At 41.2% G+C, this 14,671-nt stretch overlaps 1 protein-coding gene across 1 annotated transcript in view; it reads left to right on the forward strand.

Annotated features, from left to right (window-relative positions):
• Nucleotides 1-14,671, forward strand: part of LOC110165506 (ubiquitin-conjugating enzyme E2 2-like) — a 31,291-nt gene that overhangs the window by 12,144 nt on the left and 4,476 nt on the right. Inside the window, exons 3-6 of the mRNA XM_055160226.1 lie at nt 1,269-1,300; nt 1,388-1,465; nt 6,613-6,718; nt 10,654-10,747. Coding sequence (XP_055016201.1) covers nt 1,269-1,300; nt 1,388-1,465; nt 6,613-6,718; nt 10,654-10,747 — 310 coding nt within the window. The remainder of the gene's footprint in view (nt 1-1,268; nt 1,301-1,387; nt 1,466-6,612; nt 6,719-10,653; nt 10,748-14,671) is intronic.

Genomic DNA, 14,671 nt, shown 5'->3' on the forward strand with positions numbered 1-14,671 from the left:
TTATCGTCGGGGTGTAATGGTGCATGTATTCGTGCCAAACCATGAATTCGTGCGCGGCTGTACATGAGTGAATTCTCGCAATTTGTGTCTGTTTACATTTTGCCACGACATGTGCAGCTACACGGAAGACTCTGCTCTTTAATATTCACGAGGGAACTTGTCCGTGATTGGGGTGTCAGTGTTTTGCCGCAGCGCTTTATAGTTAGAGCGACTGCCTTGACTACATCCTTCCGAACCACGTGAATCCTCACAAAACTACGTTCGTCATTGAGCCGCGGTCTTCACTTTCGCCTTTCGCCAGCAAAGAATCTCCCCCCTCCTCCCCTGCACTTACTCCAGACAGTGTGGACAAGTTGTTGGGTTTTTTTTGGCCAAAAATATGAAGATTGAGTAAAAGTTCCTGTTTGTGCTGCACTTTACTTTTTGAGAAATTTTGTTTACTGTTTACAAAGAATATATTTTTTATAATATTTCATACATTTGTTGCTTATTTAAGAATGTTTAATTTAACTTATTAGTATTACCAGTCAGCACTTTGCATTTATTTATTTTCCCGTTTGTATAAAGTTAAAACAAATTGTTGGTTTAATAAACACACAAATAAACAACAAGCAAATGGTTTTCCGTTTTGTACCGAAAATGAACCGAACCGTGATTTTTGTTTATCATTATACCACTACTAATGTTAGTTAAGACTTAAGACTATAATGTTATTTGATAATCAGCTCAACATTTGTAGTTTCAACTCTTTTCGGTCAGATTGTGTTAAAACAAAGATCAGATTAATAAAACCTCAGACAGAGCAGTGCCTACAGTTAGCGTCACCACCAGGGAACGTTGACGACACCAGCTGTAAAATATCAATATTTTTGCAATCTGTAGTGTGGCTCTGGTGTGCGGGCTCAGTGCTCATCCTTGTGTCTGGTCTTTGTACCTTGAATTTCTGTGATGATGTGGTGACGCTAACTGAAGGCACTGCTCTGTCTTGAAGCTCTGTTACTCAAGTTAGATTTTTTTTTTTTTTTTAGCTTAATTTTAACACAATCTGACCAGAAATGGCAGACTTTAGATGGAGCAACAACGGCTGAGATGATGATGATTTGCTGCTCCTGAAAATGTGCCGTTTAAATCCATTTTCTTGAGTTTTCAGACGGTCTTGACACTTTTTTTGACGGTGTTTGCTTATGTGTGCATTGCGTCGCCATGGTAACAGTATAATACTCCTCTGTCCCGGTGTTTAATCTGTTCTTCTCTCTCTCTCTCCACAGTGTTTCATTGGCAGGCCACTATAATGGGCCCTGTGAGTATCTCCTTCTACCTTGTCCTTTTTCGAAACGGAGCCGAACTCAAACTCATGGTCGTTGTTTTTTGTTTTTTTGTGTTGCAGCCGGACAGTCCATATCAAGGAGGAGTCTTCTTCCTCACCATTCACTTCCCCACAGACTACCCCTTCAAACCACCTAAGGTCAGCCCACTCGTCCTGGTTTAAGTCCTGGTTGAGGCTACATTTATACGATGACGGTCTGAGCAGAAGACGTAAAAGTGGCGTCGCGTCTTCACTTTTTATTCCACGTTTAGACAAGTGTTTTCAGGAGGAAATCGGCGCGCATATGGTGACGCAAAAGTGGGTGGTTAGGGTTTGGCGGTATCCAAATTTTGATACCGTTAAACCTTCTCGGGATTTTACCGGGTATACAGTATTACCAAAACGTTTTAGTACGACTTTGGTAAACTACGAAGCCGCACTGCTGTACGGTCTATGCGTATGACCTGCGGACTCTCTGAAAAGTTTCACATGAACCATCTCCAATGCGACACACACACACACAGAACAGACTCACCATCATCAGAACACCCTCTGTCACTGAAAGAACACTCGTATTCCACTGAGTCGTGTCCTTTAGTCCGACAGAAGCTGAACCGCATCAGCGCACAAGGAAAGAGCTGTTTTTATCAGCGCTTTATAGTTTATGCAAATGAGTCATGTGGTTTTAAGATTTGTTTCTGTAAAACGTAAACATATGTGGCCTGAAACCAAAATGTTGCCAAATTGTAGAAGTACTAGTTTGTTTGTTTTTTGAGACCAACTCTCTTGTGGCCCGGACTTGCCGTCTTATTCTTGATCTCCCTTATGAGCGTCATGTGACAACGGAGCGAAACTGATCAAACGTCCTCTCCCCGCTCAGTTAAAAGAAACATTATAAACACTATTAGTTTTAAATTGTAATAACATTACATTTAAAATACAACCACACATTCATTTGTTCTGAACAAACAAATGTAGGGATCAATAAATTATAATATTACATTAGGTCCTTATGTGCTGCATATCTTATTTTAATGACAGTTATGAAAGTGGTACCATTGCGTATTACCGCTCAACCATAGTGGTGATGTACATGACGTAAACGCGTACACGACCTGAGCAGATCTGACCAGAGTTTTGTGTCTTGGGCAGTGTAGATGGAAACACTACGATGGTGCGTATTCAACTTTTCCACTCTGAGGGGTGGTTTCAGATTTTTGCGTTTTTAAGCCCCAAAAACACCGTCACTGTCTAAACAAAAGGCACTTCCAACAAAAATATTTTGTCGTTTTTACCTGCAAGCTGTTCTCGAGTAAATAGGCCCTTAGTCCTGGTTTAAGCCCTGGTTTAAGTCCTGGTTTAAGCCCTGGCTCAAGTCCTGGCTCACCAAGGGATTTCTGAATTCCATTTATTGTGCTGAATAAGTAAAATGTTATTTATTTAAATGTCCTTTACCGTTGCACATGTATCATTTTTATGCCTAATTTTGTGCACTAATAAATGAATAATGGTTTATGCTTTATAGGCGTCTAACTGTACCTCATCTAAGGCTCGTTTTGGCTCTGATATTTACTCAATTTCTGGAAAAAATTGTAGCTCTCTGGCATTTTCGTTTTGCAAAAGTATTTCACAGGAGGAAAACGGTCATATTGTCTTCAAGTGTCCTTCATCAATAATGTCCTGAAGCAGTTTCCCTGAGGCTCCATCGCGATCAAATCTGGTTAATTGATTTAGAAAACAGTTGTTCATTTCAGATAGGGTGCGGCAAAATATCAATTAAATTAAATGAATTTGAAGTTTTTTCCAGTTTGTTTGGGGGAAAATTGATTTGAAATTTCACCACTTTCTTTGCAGAACTCTCTCTGCAGGCACAGGGAGTTTAGCACAGAGCTGCGTTCATAATACATACTGTATATTCATAAAATATTTCCCCAGTGGCCAGTGGGTTTAATATAATCACTGAATACAATCATTTCACTTTTGACCAATTTCCGTAGTTTGCAGAATATTTTCAAATCGTAAGTTAGATTTTTTTTATTTTTTTTTTATGGACTTATAGACCACACGTGTGCGCCGCAGAGCCCACAGTTTACACTCCACTGACGGGAGACGCATGAAGAAGACACTAAACTACACTGAACTACACTGAACTACACTGAACTACACTGAACTACACTGAACTACACTGAACTACACTGAACTACACTGAACTACACTGAACTACACTGAACTACACTGAACTACACTGAACAAAGCTGTGTGTGTGTCTGTGTGTGAGTGTCTGTTTCTATGCGTTTGCGTGTGTGTGCGTATGTCTGCGTGTTTGCATGTGTGAGTGCGTGTGTGTTTGTGTGTCTGTGTGCGATTGTGTGCGTCTGTTTGTATGTGCTTGTGCGTATGTGTGTGCGTTTGTGTGTCTGTGTGTGTTTGTGTGCATCTGTATGCGCTTGTGTGTCTGTGTGCGTGTGTGTGTGTGCGTTTGTGTGTGTGTTTGTATGCGTCTGTATGCGCTTGTGTTTGTCTGTCTGTGCATTTGTGTGTGTATTTGTGTGTCTGTATGTGTTTGTGTGTCTGTGTGCGGTTGTGTGTCTGTTTGTGTGCATTTGTGTGTGTGTTTGTGTGTCTGTATGCGTTTGTGTGTCGGTGTGTGTGTTTGTCTGCGATTGTGTGTGTGTATGCGGGCGTTTGTGTGTCTCTGTATGTGATTGTGTGTGTGTATGCGGGCGTTTGTGTGTCTCTGTATGTGATTGTGTGTGTGTGCGATTTTGTATGTGTTTGTATGTATGTGTTTGTATGTATTTGAGTGCGTGTGTGTTTTTGTGTGTGTTTTTGTGTGCGTTTGTGTGTGTATGAGGCACTTTCCTGAATGACCCGGTGCTTAAGGCTCACACACTCGCAGCAGGAGAAGGTCAGTGCGACCTCGAGTCGTTCTGAATCACATGTGCGGCCGATAAGAGCCCTGTGATATTTCACACCATTCACTTTAATGTTGATAGGACAATAACTCAGGGCATCTGGCTTATTTACAATACAGTCTTATGATCAGCACAGAGACGCTCAAAACACAATGTGGAAGTGCAGCGCGTTACTAAATATTCATGTTTTACTCCAAAATGGTCCAAATATTTTACTTTCTTCAGCTTGTTTATTAATAAGAAGCACAGAACGAAAGAAGTGGCTGCAACTGAAACGGACATGTGCACACGCAGACACACATGTACACGCAAACACACACAAACGCAAACAGAAACACACAAGTCAGGAGAGTAGAGGAGAGGTTAGACTTTGGTTACGTTTACACTGAAACGAATCACCGAATCAGAAACGATTTGCCTCCAGACATGTCGTTTCTGTGTCCACAAGTCTTCCCTCTCCACACAGCTTTGATCATATTTGTTTACGTTTTACAGAAACTAAACTTAAGACCGCATGACTAATTTGCATAAACTGAGCGCTCAAAAAAACAACTCACTATTGTGTCGCTGATGCGGTTCAGCTTCTGTCAGACTTAGGGCACGACTTAGTGGAATATGAGTGTTCTTTCTGTGACAGAGGGGTGTTCTGCTGATGGTGAGTCTGTTCTCTGTTTCTGTCGCGTTCGAGATGGTTCATGTTAAACTTTTCAGAGATTATACGTCTGCAGGTCTTACACACAGACACACGTTTATATGAATGGACATATATTCTAGACTCTTAGGCTACGTTCAGACTGCAGGCTGAAGTGACCCGAATCCGATTTTTTGGCCTCTATGTTCCTGTATCTGATCTTTTAATGAGAGTCTGAACGACACAGATCAGATTTTTTCAAAAGCGACCCAGGACACTTGGATATGTGCTCCTAAAACTGATACATATCTGATCTTTTGACATGTGTCTTCAGTCTGAACGGTCAAAGTGTATTCACCCGACCTACACGTTATCAACAAGCCACAAACGTCACTATTCTGCGCTGAAGTAGGCGAAAATTGTTAATAAACTCCGTGTCACTGAAGTGAAGCACATCACCACTCACCACTCTTGGCTCCGTCTCCACATCCACACGTTCCTTTCAACGGACGTCGCTGCCGCTGTCCCACAAAACACCACGACCAAAAACCTCGTCCTTCTCCTTCTCAATCTCCTCCTTAAAACAAGTAAGTTGTTCATGTTCTGGCTCCGGTACGAGAGGAACTTTAAAATCTCCAGGTGCTCAATGCTGCGTCCATGTTTGGACAACTTCCGTAAACACAGAGACGCTCGCTGCGGTCGACGTCATCGTGTCTCCAGTGCACATGCGGGACACTTTTGGGCCGTTTAATGTTCACACTGGAGTCACATACAAGTCACATTTAGTTGGAAATGTGAACGACCTCGCAAAAACATCGGATTTCACAAAAAAATCGGAATTGAGCGTTAAGCCCTGCAGTCTGAACGTAGCCTTAGTGTTTTGGTGGTGAATTACTTCACAGCGTATCAGCGTTTTCAGGCGTCCACACATTGCTGGATCAGATCGTTCCGTCTCCGGAGCCGTTTTCAATCGGATTAGTGTGAACGAACACTGCATCCACAACGAAAACGACTCGAATATGAACTAGTCTGAATGGGGCCTTTGATTCAGATGTTTTCGGTGAGAGAAGAGTCCTGGGTCAAAAGTTTTGGAACACCACACTTTTTCCAATTTTTTTACTGTTTACTGTCGACCGAAATGTATTCTAAAACATTTTTATCGATGAAAGTGTCCACCTTTGGCAGATAGAACAGCTGAACACGCTCGTGGCTCATTCTTTTTACGACAGAAATCAAACATTCTTCAGAAAGTTCTTCCCAAGTCTGTCGCAGAAGTTTCCATAAATGTGTGGCACTTGTTGGTCGCTTCACTCTTCTGTCCAGTTCATCCCAAACCAGCTCGATGGGGTTTAAGTCTGGACACTTCATGTTTTCAAGTTTTACCATCGTGTTCTTTTTTCCTGAGGTAGTTTTGTCAGAACTTGGACTTGTCTTTTGTATCTTTTATCTTTTTTTTTTTACCTCTGCCTGTTCAGTTTTTACCTTTGTACCATTTCAAGCTCTTCATTGGACTTGAATTGCAATCATGGTGTTCTAAAACTTTTGAGCGGTGGAGGAGAGTCGTACCCGCAGCTGTCCTCTCCCTGAGCCTCGGCAGTGTTTTGTGTTTGTTTGTTTGCGTGTGGCTCCCGGTCTCCCGCTGTGAGGAGAATCTAAACTCTTATTTGTGCTCAGACGCTCTTACGGTCAGACCCGCATCAGCCTCTCTCTGTACAGTTTGATCCGTGCCGTGTCCCGGTCTGACCCTCCGCTGTTTCCAGGTGGCCTTCACGACCAGAATCTACCACCCCAACATCAACAGTAACGGCAGCATCTGTCTGGACATCTTGAGATCGCAGTGGTCTCCAGCGCTAACAGTCTCAAAAGGTGACCTACTTTATGTACTCTAGAAATGACTTTTAACCTCGGGGAGAATCCTGGTTCATCTGAAGGCTGTTTAGTCCTGGTTTAGTCCTGGTTTAGTCCTGGTTTAGTCCTGGTTTAGTCCTGGTTTAGTCCTGGTTTAGTCCTGGTTTAGTCCTGGTTTAGTCCTGGTTTTTAATTTTTTAGTCCTTTTTTAGTCCTGGTTTAGTCCTTTTTTAGTCCCGGTTTAGTCCTTTTTTAGTCCCTTTTTAGGTTTAGTCCTTTTTTTTTAGTCCTGGTTTTAGTTTTCAGTCCTTTTTTAGTCCTGGTTCAGTCCTTTTTTAGTCCTGGTTCAGTCCCTTTTTTAGTCCTGGTTTAGTCCTGGTTTAGCTTTTTTAGTCCTGGTTCAGTCCTTTTTTAGTCCTGGTTTATTTAGTCCTTTTTTAGTCCTGGTTTAGGTCCTTTTTTTAGTCCTGGTTTAGTTTAGTCCTTTTAGTCCTGGTTTAGTCCTTTTTTAGTCCTGGTTTAGTCCTTTTTTAGTCCTGGTTCAGTCCTTTTTTAGTCCTGGTTTAGTCCTTTTTTAATCCTTTTTAGTTCTAGTTTAGTCCTGTTTTAGTCCTGGTTTAGTACTTGTTCAGTCCAGGTTCAGTCCAGGTTAGTCCAGGTTCAGTCCAGGTTCAGTCCTGGTTCAGTCCTGGTTCAGTCCGGCATCGCAGTTTAACTCAAAGAAACGGGAAACGACTGTTACCCGTGTTTTTCATAATTAATTTAAACACAAAATCAAAAAACTAATCGCTGTCCATTTTTTAATTCTGGTTTTGGAGACAAATAATGAAGAAAGTCATCTTTTTTTTTTTTTTTTTTTTTTTATTTTTGGTTTTATTTTGAAAAACGAATGAACGAATGATATTAAGTCTTTTGGTAGAGAGTGAGAAAGAGACAGAGACAAGGAAAACAAACAAACAAGCAAATAGAATTTATCGCTGGTATTGTTAAAAGTTATCGTACGATTAATTGATTTATTATCGTTACAGGCCTTGTCCCAGATGTCATTTCACTTAAGAGTCCACAAGTCGAACTCAGTACAATAATTTATTACAGTGCAAATAAATTCAAAAACCTTCATCAGAGTCGAGCAATTTAAAAGCAGAAAGAATTAGAGAAGCTGTTTGTTTTTTCATGCTTAAAACGTCGTGGGTGCATAAAACGGACACCCTCAAAATAACGTTCTGGACATCGGCCATCAGAGCCTGTGATGCGTTTTTTTTTTTTTTTTTTTCATTTCTGAAGTGTGGTCTCTTTGCATTTGCACCTTCATGAAGCGTGTGTGTTTTCCGCGTGACGTGATTGGTCGGTTCAGGCCCGGTCCCGGTCTATTCTAAGTGGAGCTTATGTTGTTGCTATGAAGCAGCGTGCGACGGTGTAAATAACCCAGGGCTCCACACGAGGGACGGGGCAATATACAAAAATATTACTTCAAAAAAAAAAAAAAAGAGTGGACAATAATCGTTTGTGGGGCATTTTATATTAGAGTGATAATGCAGAAAACGAAAAAACAACAATTTTCTTCATTATTTGTCTCCAAAACCAAAATGAAAAAACAGATAACGATTCTTTTTTTCAGTTTTCGATTTTGTGTTTAAATGAAGAATGGAAAAAAAACGGATAACGACCATTTCCGTCACTTAAAAAAACGATGCCGGACTAAAACAGGACTAAACCAGGACTAAAACGGTCTCAGTCCTGGTTCTGATCTCATTCTGGTCCTGACACTCCAGTCCTGGTTTAGACTTGGTTTAGATTTTGTTTAGACTTTGTTTAGTCTTGGTTCAGTTCTGGTTCAGTTCTGGTTAGACCCTGGTTTAGACCTGGTTCAGTCCTAGTTTAGATGTGGTTCAGACCTGGTTTAGACCTGGTTTAGACCTGGTTTAGACCTAGATCAGATCTGGTTTAGACCTGGTTTAGTCCTGTTTTGGTCATTTTATGGTCCTGGTTCAGTCCTGTTTTAGTCCAGGTTCAATACTGTTTTAGTCCTGGTTCAGTCCTGGTTCAGTCCTGGTTCAGTCCTGGTTCAGTCCTGGTTCAGTCCTGGTTCAGTCCTGGTTCAGTCCTGGTTCAGTCCGTATGTGGTGCAAAAGTCCAGCATTGCAGTTAAAGCCATGGAAACGGGAAACAAGATTATAAAGAATGGACTGAAGGGGAGGGTCGAGTTTTCCAAAGTTTGAGGCCAACCACGAAAAAAGTCAACCCAGGGTCAACCCAGGGTCACCTCGACTTACCCCGGCTTTTGAGTCTCGTTTTTGGGAAGTTGGAGCTGCCCTCAGAGAAACATGGATCTTAACAATTAAACTATAATAATTAAAATCCATAACATTTATAAACTGTCAGCAACTGTTATAATGATCATGATAAAATTATTCATCGTCAAACTGCAGTACCAGCCTGTGCCTACTTCAGTCCTGTGGTCTCTCCAGTCCCTCCCTCTGTCAGAGTACAGTCTGGAACCGGACCAGAACTTATCAGGGCCAAATATAACAGCTTTTTTGTCACAAGGCCCACAGTGTTTCCCATTAATAGAGGAGATGAAGGTGGCCCCCGCAGTCAAACAATAATCTGAACAAAATACTGGGAAAACTAGTTTTGTTTCCTGTTGTTTCCTTATAATATTTAATACATTTGTTGCTTATTTGAGAATATTTTATTTAACTTAGTAGTATTACCAAGCAGCACTTTGCATTTATTTTATTTTCCCGTTTGCATAAAGTTAAAACAAATTGTTGGTTTAATAAAAACACAAATAAACAAGAAGCAAATGGTTTCGCATTTTTACCGAACCGTGATTTTTGTACCGTTACACCCCTAATATCTGTATTTAGTATTTTATTTTATCAGCAGAGCCAAAAAGTCATTTATTCTCCATATATTGTATTGAGTAAAATGATTGAAATTAGGGATGGGCATGATTAATCGATTAATCGATAATTGATCATTAAGATTTTCATCAATTACGTTAATTTTAATCGACAAACCGAATGTAGGTTGCTGTGTGTAGCGTGACCAAACAGGTGTGTACATGTGTCTCTGCATCAGAAGGAGCGAGACACAAACAGTGGGTCAGTCTGCAACGTACCGAAGCACAAATGTGTATTTAACAATGATTTGTACAAGAAATTCCACACTTTCCGTTGCGTTCGGGACAAGTGTGAGTCCATGTGCACAGTGTATAAAGCAGCACATATGTTTCTGTGTCCAGTGGGAAAAAGTTTTGCCAGGTGAGAGTCGCTCAATGTGGATGACGAGTCCCCGCCTCCCTCCCCCCGTACGGTGTCCTGGTTTTGACAAACGCAAATCTGGTCACACTAACCTGTATTCCACTGAGTCATGTCTTTTAATCTGACAGAAATTGAACCACATCAGCGACACAAGAGCTGTAGTTTTATCTTCTCTTACTTTATGCAAATTACCAATGCAGTTTTAAGTTTTGTTTCTGTGAGAGTTGCGCAAAACTGAATTAAACACATTATAATGTCAAACGGGCTGATGTGGCTCCAGAGTCTTTACGGTTTATATGCCGTAAAGTTGAATTTATTTATGCAGATTAGTGCAGATAGTAATAATAATGATGATCATTTTAATATAAAAACGTTAATGATTAATCGATAATTGATCGTTAATTCTTCTGACGATCGATTAAGAAAATTTCATCGAATGCCCATCCCTAATTGAAATACTGAAATGTTGATAAAAATTGAGATCATGTGAGATGGACCAAAAGGAATTAGTCCGTTGCGCACCCAAAATGTTCAGAATTTCCACAGGTTGATCCTTCGTTTGAATCTGAATTTTAACGATGCAAACACAAATCCACACACACACACACACACACACACACACACACGACGCACTAAACTTAAATATTTTTTTCTTCGTCTAACTGTTGTTCTGTTGTCTCTCCTCAGTCCTATTGTCCATCTGTTCTCTGTTATGTGACCCAAACCCTGACGACCCTCTAGTGCCCGAGATCGCCCGCATCTACAAAACCGACCCCGCTAGGTGAGTCTCGACCGACGCCAGCGCCGACACTACCGCCATCTTTGTTTTGGTTTTGTTTTTGTTTTTACCTGGACTGACTCCTCCCCTCTAGGCTTTTACTTCATGAGTGGAAGTAGCATCAAAATAGACTAGAAGAACTAAAAACATATCTGTCCATCACCTGCTTGTCTCCATACAGATATAAAGCTCGGCGTGAAATGTTCCATAGTGTGGCATTTAACCTCTATTAGGTATTTCTTTAATAGACGCATCAAGAATCTCTGACTTCCGGTCATTGCGCAATTGATACTGGGAAGGATTTTCTGAAAAAGTGAGCATCAAATCGCCATGTTTGTTTTCCCAGTGGGATGAGTCTATTGACTGACAGCGGAAAACGGCTCGAGAAATTTGTTTGCAAACTTCATAAATGCGAAAAGTGAATCAGATGTGTGTGACTGCAAACCTCCGTTCAAACTGTTTCCCTTCCCAGCGGAATTGAAAAATAGTGAAAGGTGAAGGCGATGGGCAGGATTGATCCACAGGAAGGACCAAAAAGGTAATCTTTGACTGCCTAAATCATCCCGAGTTTGCAGCGAACATTTTGTATGTGGAGCTCCATCAAAGTGGGATCCCGTTTGTTAATGGAGAGGAGCAGAAGACAAACAGACTGAGCTGCACTTTCTTGTTCTTGTGGTTTTACAGCAACATCACGTCTTGGTCTCTTTGCAGTGGAAGGTGTTTCTTGGTGAACAGTTGGTGCCTTTCGCTTCGGCGTTGACTTTTTAAATTCGAGATTGAGTGAAGGATCAGGGTTTTGCTTTAATGGCGCTCCACATATAAAATGTTCGCTGCAAACTCAGGATGATTTAGGCAGTCAAATGTTTCCTTTTTGGTTCTTCCTGTGGATCAATCCTGCCCATCACCTTCACCTTTCACTATTTTTCAATTCCGTTTGAACAGAGGTTTTTGCAGTCACACACATCTGATTCACTTTTGCATTTATGGAGTTCGCAAACAAATTTCTCAAGCCGTTTTCTGCTGTTAGGATCCAACAACCACACAATTAACGATGTCCGAATCCCAAAACTAAAATATGACAATATCAGAACCAGAAACAAAAGCGATATGGTTCAAAAGACTTGAAAAGATCGACTTTGTCAATAGACACATCCCACTGGGAAAACAAACATGGCGATTTGATGCTCACTTTTTCAGACGATCCTTCCCAGTATGTACTGCGCGATGACCGGAAGTCCGAGATTCTTGATGCGTGTATTGCAGGTGTGTTTTTTTTTTTTTTTTTTTTGCTGAGAACCGAAACATCCTGAGTTTAAAGGGCCAATAAACACCAAAATCACTTTTTTCTTCTGATTATCTGTGTAAATGTGTGGGTCTAAAATAGAAGTGTATCTCTATCCCTGGACTTATTTTAGTATTTTAGTGCATATTTGTTAACATTCTGACTTTTGAGTCGAAAGTCGTGTCTGTACTGGCCTCTTTAGGATCAACCACGGCCAGAACATTTCAGTACATTTGAGTTTTCGGGTTGGACTAACGGCACCAGTGATTCAAACACAGATTATTACGTGACGAGCGCAGCCACTGGCGTCTACGGGAGCCCCTCTCAGCCCCGACCTGGCACCGCTGGGCACATCAATGTCCCGCCGTGTCTGGAGAAAAAAATGAAAACGCCATGATTTCTATTTTGTTGGCTTATATGTGAAGCACTTTTGTCAGCTGAAGTTATTTTAAATGTGCTATAGACATAAATAAACTTGAATGATCCTGAGCACAAATGTTCGCTCAGTTCTAAAGTCCGGAGAGCGCGCCGGGCTTCCCCACAACCCGTCGTTCAGATTTTGAAGATTCGCGAGGGTGTTTCATGGCTCTTTACGTGATGACATAATGTTGTTTCATCATCACAAACAGACCTGGAGTTGTATTTTGTTTCATTCACACATGTTTAACTCACAAACCCTGAAGATTTAGGCTCATTTCTTCTCTCAAACTGAAAGTACTCTGTTGTTTTTGTTGAAAACTACCTCTACATGACATCACAAGGTGGTACAGAGCGTTTTGAGCTTTGGAGATGTCAAGATGTCATGACAAAATAATAAAAAAGCTTCCTCAAAACACGTGTGAATGAAACAAAACACAACTCCAGGTCTGTTTTTGAGAAGGAAATAACATTATAACACGACTTAAAACTCACAAGAGTCAGTTTTGTGTAATAATGTAGGAGCTTTAATGCCATACTGTGGAACATTAAGTAAAGCACTAACATTTTCATTTAGACAAGCAGCTGGCAGGCCCTTTGCCAGAAAAGTGACATAGTACACCTTTAAATAAATTTGGTGACAAGATGACGGACAAAATAATATTACTAAGCCGCTAAATAAAGAGAGAGATCAGCAGAGTAACTCTGGTCCTGTGTTACACTGCTGAGCCTTCAGACTGTGTTGTAATGTTGTTTTCATGTCAAAAACAGACCTGGAGTTGTGTTTTGTTTCATTCACATGTTTGAGTAACTTTTAATTTTTAGTCTTTCTACCTCTCCAAAGGTCAAAATGCTCTGTTCTACCTTGTGATGTCATGAAGTGGTAATTTTCAAGTTAACACCTTTTTTTTTACTTTACCTTTAGTTCTCTACTGAAGTAAATGTACATAATTTCATGAGATTGGAAATGACATTATCTAAATGATTCTAGTGAAGGAGTATAATCATAAAATTAAAAAGAGAGAGAGACATTAAATGAGACAGAAGAGTGCAGAATAAAAACCTTTCAGTCATATAAAGCTAAACAGAACTGTTCTGAGTCAGAGTAGAGTCTGTCTCACATGTTCAGACTGTTCCAGGTTTTAGCTTCATGAATCTGAAACACTGACTGTGTTTAGTCCTGACCAGTGTTGGGTGTAACGTGTCACAGTAAATACTTTTTCCAGGTAAAAATAGAGTAACATGCTACTATTGAACATTTTGTAACAAAACGTAGTTCCTTTTTCAATTCTGCAGTGTTACTTTTCTGTGTATGTGGGCTGGTCCCCGCCCTGGAGGCAGCACTGAGGACAGTCACACCGGGAACAGGGGCCCCTGTCCCTGAGAGGGCGCAGCTGTAAAGCACACAGCTGGAGCGTCGTGCCACCTCAAGACTTTTCTGGCCGACCCAGGCACCGCCTTGGAGGGAGAGCGATCGATGGGGGCCAGCGACACCCGGGGAGACGTCCCTCGAGGGGATCCTCCCACACTGAGCGGTCGTCCCTCACCCGCTGAGTTGAATCCCCTGGGCAGACTGATGAACCCATTTACCTCTTAACAGTTTCACGTCTTCTTGAACTCTCTCTTCAAAGTTCTTTTCAACTTTCGCTTATGGTTCTTGTCGACTCTCGGTTTCGTGATGGTTTTATCCTCAGGTGAAGTTTACCACCAAGAAGTGACGCGTAAAGTAAAAACTTATTTCCATAGAGAGCAACTAAGTAAAGTAAGGGATTACTTTTTAAAGAAGGAATGAGCAAACACTACTTTTATAAAGTAACTGGTCCTGACTCCCGTGTTTAGTCCTGAGTCTGGAGCACTTCCTGTATTACCACATGACATCACAAGGTGGAACAGTGTTTTCAGTTTGAGACAAGAACTCAGTCTAAATGAATGTGAATGAAACAAAACACAACTGCAGGTCTGTTTGTGACGAGGAAACAACATTCTGACAGATCTATATAGAATAGTGCGTTATGGACCTTTTTAAAAACACTCAGGTTACAGGAGGCAGGGGTCAAATCAAACTCGAGCTCTCAAACTAAAGCGGTTGGTTGTAAACCTCAGGTACAACAGACTAGCCAGGGAGTGGACAGAGAAGTACGCCATGCTGTGAGGGTAAGCTAGACTGAGGCATGGCTGTGTCTGTGCTCCGGTTTGGCTCATGTGGACTGTTGTGTTACTCACGACCT

Source organism: Boleophthalmus pectinirostris, unplaced genomic scaffold (genome assembly GCF_026225935.1).
Source record: "Boleophthalmus pectinirostris isolate CB_2022bp ecotype Guang Dong unplaced genomic scaffold, ASM2622593v1 HiC_scaffold_3, whole genome shotgun sequence".
NCBI classification, from domain to species: domain Eukaryota; kingdom Metazoa; phylum Chordata; class Actinopteri; order Gobiiformes; family Gobiidae; genus Boleophthalmus; species Boleophthalmus pectinirostris.